We start from the raw sequence: 6000 nt of genomic DNA on the forward strand, positions 1-6000 counted from the left end.
CCGTGTTTACGTCATGCATTGAACGAGAACCGATACGGTTAATTTACTAGAAATTCATCCTTGTTCGCGTCTTTGTACGCGATCACCGCTCAAGATTAGTGATGTGTTTTAACAAAAATTTCCAAAATGACGACGAATCAAATTCAAACCATTTTTCTGAATAATTTCAAAAGCATGTCTCTTAAGTGATTGTCCTTAACCTAGATGTAGGTGAATTACATTACGACGAAAACAAACAAACGGAATTAACTCGCTGGCGAAGCCTTGTTTTGTTTATCTTATTTTCTTCGGATCATTAATCCTTCACGTTCCCCACGACCGTTAGTCAAGCGACATTATGTGTTCATAATTAGAGACGTTAAAAGCCCTATCAAAAACTGTAAACGAAATCGCATCAACTAAACAAAATAAAGAAACCCTATATATTTTCTGAAGTGTCGCTCATGTAGTAAATGTAGGCCTATCTATACCTCCAATCATGTTGGAGAATTTGCTTGATCAACTATACAATTAAACGAAACGACAAAAACTTGCTATCGAGCTACCAACCCGGCTGGGTAAATTTATTTTATGACACCGTCATTGCCTGTGAAAATTTTTCATAAGTCTTTATTAATGACACGTTAGTCTTTAAGTGATGTGAACCGATTTCCTAATAAAAAAGGAAATATTTGCATCATTGTGAAATTATATAAAACACATGATGAACACTCTCTGTCATGAGGTTGGTTATGAGCTTGAATTAGATCAGGACCCCGTTGCAAAAAAACAACAACACAAAAGCAAAAGCAAAACAAAACAAAACAAAAACCTAACGTAACTGTACAATTAATGGCACCATGCGTGATTTCTCGGCTTTGGGTGTATGGTAGTTACGATAAATTGCTGAGTTATCATCAATTGTAAAATTAGCATAGTTGTATGCAACGTGGCCCATCAGCATGCAGGTCTCCTCGGAAATATTTTGACGATGTTTTGCGAATAAACATGATAACGACCTTGTAATCTCGATGACACGGAAGTTTACAATCGAGTCACAGAGTGTCAAGATCATTCCACAGACAGACAGTCTGCGGTACCAAAAATGGGTACATATACATATTAATCTTTATATCATTTTGAGAGTAATACTATAGACCACCATGTTGTTTAAGGTGAGGCAATAGCGGCATAATAACTAACGCTCTTATGGGAAAGATACACCCACAACCACCCAACTTACATGCAAATGCATCATGAAATATAGTCTGTCTTTAACCAGTTACCATGGAAACGAATATCCTATTCTAGAGCCAAAATAACACTTTGCAGTAATTTACAGTGCTGAAAAAAAAGTGCGCATCAAATTCCAGTCATTTCATTATATCTTCTCACGTCATGGGAATCGAGAGGAAGCATAAACTCGGGATGAATAGGTTATCATCATTGTTTTAACAATTTCTTAGGAAGAGACATTGATTTATTATGATTGATCGCCGCGAAAAAAAAAGCAACCTTCCCTCATTGAGAGCTGCATAGAAGGTAAGGCATATTGTATCTCAGTCGCACATATGCATGGAATGACCAGTTGCATCCCTACGTCATCATCGAATCAAAATGGTGTCTAATCTGACAAGAAGTGTTGGACTATAAAGGCATGATATGGTTTTCGCTGAGATGCGGGATAATTAGGAACCGTTTTTATGAAATATTACAAGGCATACAATTCTAAGAGGAAATAAACGTTTACTTGATGAAAATCGGTTTTGAAATGGCTGAGATATCCAAAAACGAATAAAACAAAGTGGTCCTAATAAAGGGTGTGTCCTACCTTCTATCAGGACCACTTTGTATTATTTTGGATGTCTCAGCCATTTCAATACCGATTTTCATCAAGTAAACTTATATTCCTCTTAGAGTTGAATATGCTCTTTGATATTTGATGTAAATGTTTCGTAATTATCTCTCAAGTAGTTCATACACTTGTACCTGAATCCTCATTTCAACCAAAACTATCCTACTATCCCTTTAATTCAGAGCGGGGAATCCCCTGCAGACGACGCCAAGGCTGCAGTGGCGCCAATCACAGTGGGAATATTGCAGGAATAATGGTCGATGACTCGACGTTATCGCTTCGCTTCAATGCTTGTTCGAAAACATGTATTTTTCAATAACTTTCTATCTCTACATTAATCTACCTATAATCCACCCAACCGAGGTATGATAATTCACACACGCACACACACATACACACACACACACACACACACAAACATACTCCATAATAATTCACGGACGTGATATGAGTCTAGAGGGTTCGCGTGTTTGTGTTTGTATTCTTTTTTCGTGTTTATTCGTTCTGTCGTATTTTTATTTGTTTGCATTTTTTCCCTGATCAGCGGCGTGCGAAATCCCACGCTGGCGTCTTTGGGAGACCACAAGTAAACCTCACTTGCCTTCAATTTCGATTGCATCAGTAACAACATTAAAGGACAAGTTCACCTTCATAAACATAAGGATTGAGAGAATGTAGCAATATTAGTAGAACACATCATTGAAAGTTTGAGGAAAATCAGACAATCCGTTCAAAAGTTATGAATTTTTGAAGTTTTTGTGCAGTACCCGCTGGATGAGAAGACTACTGCAGTGTATGAATAACTTAGATGTCACATGCGTACAACAATATAAGGAAAATATAAAGAGAATTTCACAAAATTCCATCTTTTGAAAAAAGTACACATTCCCCTGACTCGTTACCGACAAATGTTATGGGTAATATTATTCCCCCTGCCTTTAGAAAGAGGCAAGTCAAGTGCTCTTTTATTATGCGAAAAAAGTGAAAATATGTTGAATTTTCTTTTACATTTTCTTTATACTGTTGTACGCATATGACTCACAAGCTGTAGTAGTCTCCTCATCCAGCGGTTCCAACACAAAAATTTAAAAAATTCATAACTTTTGCATCGATTGTCCAATTTTCCTCAAACTTTCACTGATGTGTTCTACTAATATTGTTGCATTTTCTCAATCCTTATGTTTATGAAGGTGAACTTGTCCTTTAATAAAACGAATGACCCATCTCTAAGCAAAAGCGCTTTCACACTAAAATGATTAACATTGAATCAACATTCTCAATTCATTGTGCCAATTTTGCAAATAATGTAAATGTACACGTCCTTAAACGGGAGAAGAAAGAACTTTCACGTGCGTTAAGTTAATGCAATTAAGATATACGAGTTTTGCACTTTTTACTAATTTTCTTTGTTTTTATTTCATATATATATATATATATATATATATATATAATGATGTTTGTACAGTATGTCGACCCTGAAGAAGACGTGTGCATGCGTCGAAAATTTGGTTTTAATGAATAGCACTGTTAGACTGAAATGCATTACTACCCTACTTCTTCGTCTTATACGATATAAATACACACACACAATATATATATTCAATAATTATTATGATATACATAAAGAGAGAGAGAGATGCATAATATTATGTGATAGTGTGTGCGTGTATGTGTGCATGTGTATGTTTGTGACTGAGTCTGTATTATCATATTATTATCTCTATCATTATGAACAAAGCGTGTATGCTCAATTTAGTGAGATCTGGCACGTGTCTCCGCAGCGCCACGGCCATGATATTGCGCGTGTAGTGTCACGACAAAAGTGGATGTGTCACAACAGTTGCTGTCCTCACGGCCTCAAGCCCGTGCCAAAAGCCAGGTGTGGTAATGCAACAAGGCGAGCCGTTGAAAATCACAATTGACTGTTATACAAATATCACCTATAGAGGACCCCTTTCTATATGAGGAAATTTTTGCTAACGTTTGCGACGTCCTATTACCAGAGGAAACGCGGCAGAGTTTATAGCAAACGTTGAATTTGATGCATAAATCTCTACCACATAATGTCCTTCAACTGAGCAACAATAAATAATGTGTTACTGTCACTGCCTATCATCTGCCAAATTAGAAAGCTTTGCAGCTTTGATAGGGAAGTGTTTGTCAATGTCGTTCTGTAATTTGCTCCCGCCTGTCACGTGCTCACATGCCCCCGTTGAAATTGGCGCTTCCGTCGATTACTGCCAAGGTTCATATTGATGTTACCGAAACGTTATTCAAGCAAGAACAAAAATGATCAGGATCATGAAAATAGATTGAATCGCTTTGCAAGTGCTGGCAGCTTCGGATACATTTTATAAAAAGGTGCATCTATCTAATGACTACAGTGTGTTGGCGATCGGTTCTAATAGGGTCCAAAAGTATGGACAACGTATGTTCTGCAAATCGATAAGAGAGACGGATTAAGCAAACTGAAATGCACCCTGGAAGATAACACTTAGGTATATAGCCATATATGCGTAAAAGTACACAATATGAATCGAATTGATAAGAGGCGTTATGATAACGAAGCAATGAACTTTACCCCTATATCTCATCTTATTCGAGTATACAATTGTACATTTGCAATCATGGAATGATATCCTGTACGCGAGTATGCAATCTAAGTACAGTAGTCATAGCGTGTCGGCGCCACGTATTTACTTACAAGCTTTGGGTAATTCACAATTTAAATATTGTGGCATCCCTTCGGCTGCTTACGCAACATTCGTCAAGGCATGATACTGTCGACCGTCTCATCAGCTGTTCTCGCCTCTGTCAGTATATATACAGATGTATATATATATATATATATATATATATATATATACTCCTAGATGGGTCATTTGGAAGACATTTCCATTTGTTTTATATGCAAATTTATTCATACATGTTCAATGGCAGTTTACGTAATGGAGACACGAAAATTGTCTCCTTAATTACCAGTTGTCTCCCTAATGAAGACACTTCCCCCAATATGTCTCCCTAAGGTGCCAACTAGGGATATATATATATATATATATATATATATATATATATATTGACATTGCTAAAGCAAATTATGTTCGGTCAATAGTAGAAATCATTGAAGCGTTCTTCACTCTCACCCCCCCCCCCCCCCCGCCAGGCCCCCACCCCGCCGTGCATGCATCTAATTGACAGGTCGTACTCGTCTGGTGTTTCAGTTCTTTTCAATAACGGTGTTACGCAATATTGTTTTAAGTCGCCGGTAGTGCATCGTGAGAATGAAAGACTTGATTACTACAAACTACAGTAAGTGAGAAACCCCTGTCTTGTAAGTGCTAGTATGACAAAGTGGTCTGTTGAGGCCCACTCGTTATGATATGCAGAATGGCAATATGTTGCTAGGGGAACAGAGCAAATAATTATAATAACGAACAAAGGTCGATGTACAGGCCTCAAATTAATGACAAGGCGAGAAGGCAAGATTTTGGCGCGCTTTAACCTCTCCAAAGATGGTGCATGATCAAAGTCTCTCACCTCGACGTCTTTCCGGCTGAGCTCGCTCTCCGCGACCACCATCTCGAACGTGAATTCGTCCCAGTTCCTCTCGTTCTTGAACTCCTGCTCGAGCACCTTCTCCTGTTGCGCCGTGATCGTGACCCCCGAGGGTGACGTGCTCCCGCCGTTACTCTGGACACTCATGATTCTCTCAAGCAAATTCGAGGAGTTGACTAATAAAAACCGATGGCAGCTTTCCAACCTTGAATGTTGCAGTTACAAGTTAATCCACAAAATTTTGCTTCTTCGTATTAGGATATCCCGCGGTGTGATGAGAAAAAAAAAATCACACCTAGTAACGGTTTAGAGTTTGGAACGAGTCCTGTAGGCGTACTGGATAGGAGCTCAGCCGAGTAAGTTCGTCTGCTCGGAGAGCATGCACACACGTCGAATGAGCAACGCCTGCAAGATACCTGCGTATACGTCCCTGTTTGTGATAGAGAGCGCTATCGAGTGTTGTCATTCTAAACACGGCAGCAGTCATTTGTGTTCGCTACCTAGTAAACACGCCCACACACGGTCACTTCATTGTAGTTAAATAGCGCAGTGGCGCACTTTTATCCGACTCTCGCTCAAATACTAGCACTCCCTCTGAGCAAATAAGCGAA

At 38.7% G+C, this 6000-nt stretch overlaps 1 protein-coding gene across 1 annotated transcript in view; it reads right to left on the reverse strand.

Moving 5' to 3' along the window:
- LOC139731992 (homeodomain-only protein-like) overlaps positions 1-5592 on the reverse strand; it is a 28312-nt gene extending 22720 nt beyond the window's left edge. Inside the window, exon 1 of the mRNA XM_071642865.1 lies at positions 5372-5592. Coding sequence (XP_071498966.1) covers positions 5372-5536 — 165 coding nt within the window. The 5' untranslated portion in view covers positions 5537-5592. The remainder of the gene's footprint in view (positions 1-5371) is intronic.
- Between the last annotated feature and the right edge of the window lie 408 nt (positions 5593-6000).

This window comes from Diadema antillarum, unplaced genomic scaffold (genome assembly GCF_040938485.1).
Source record: "Diadema antillarum isolate AM-2024a unplaced genomic scaffold, OU_Dant_1.0 seq00000392_RagTag, whole genome shotgun sequence".
NCBI classification, from domain to species: Eukaryota; Metazoa; Echinodermata; class Echinoidea; order Diadematoida; family Diadematidae; genus Diadema; species Diadema antillarum.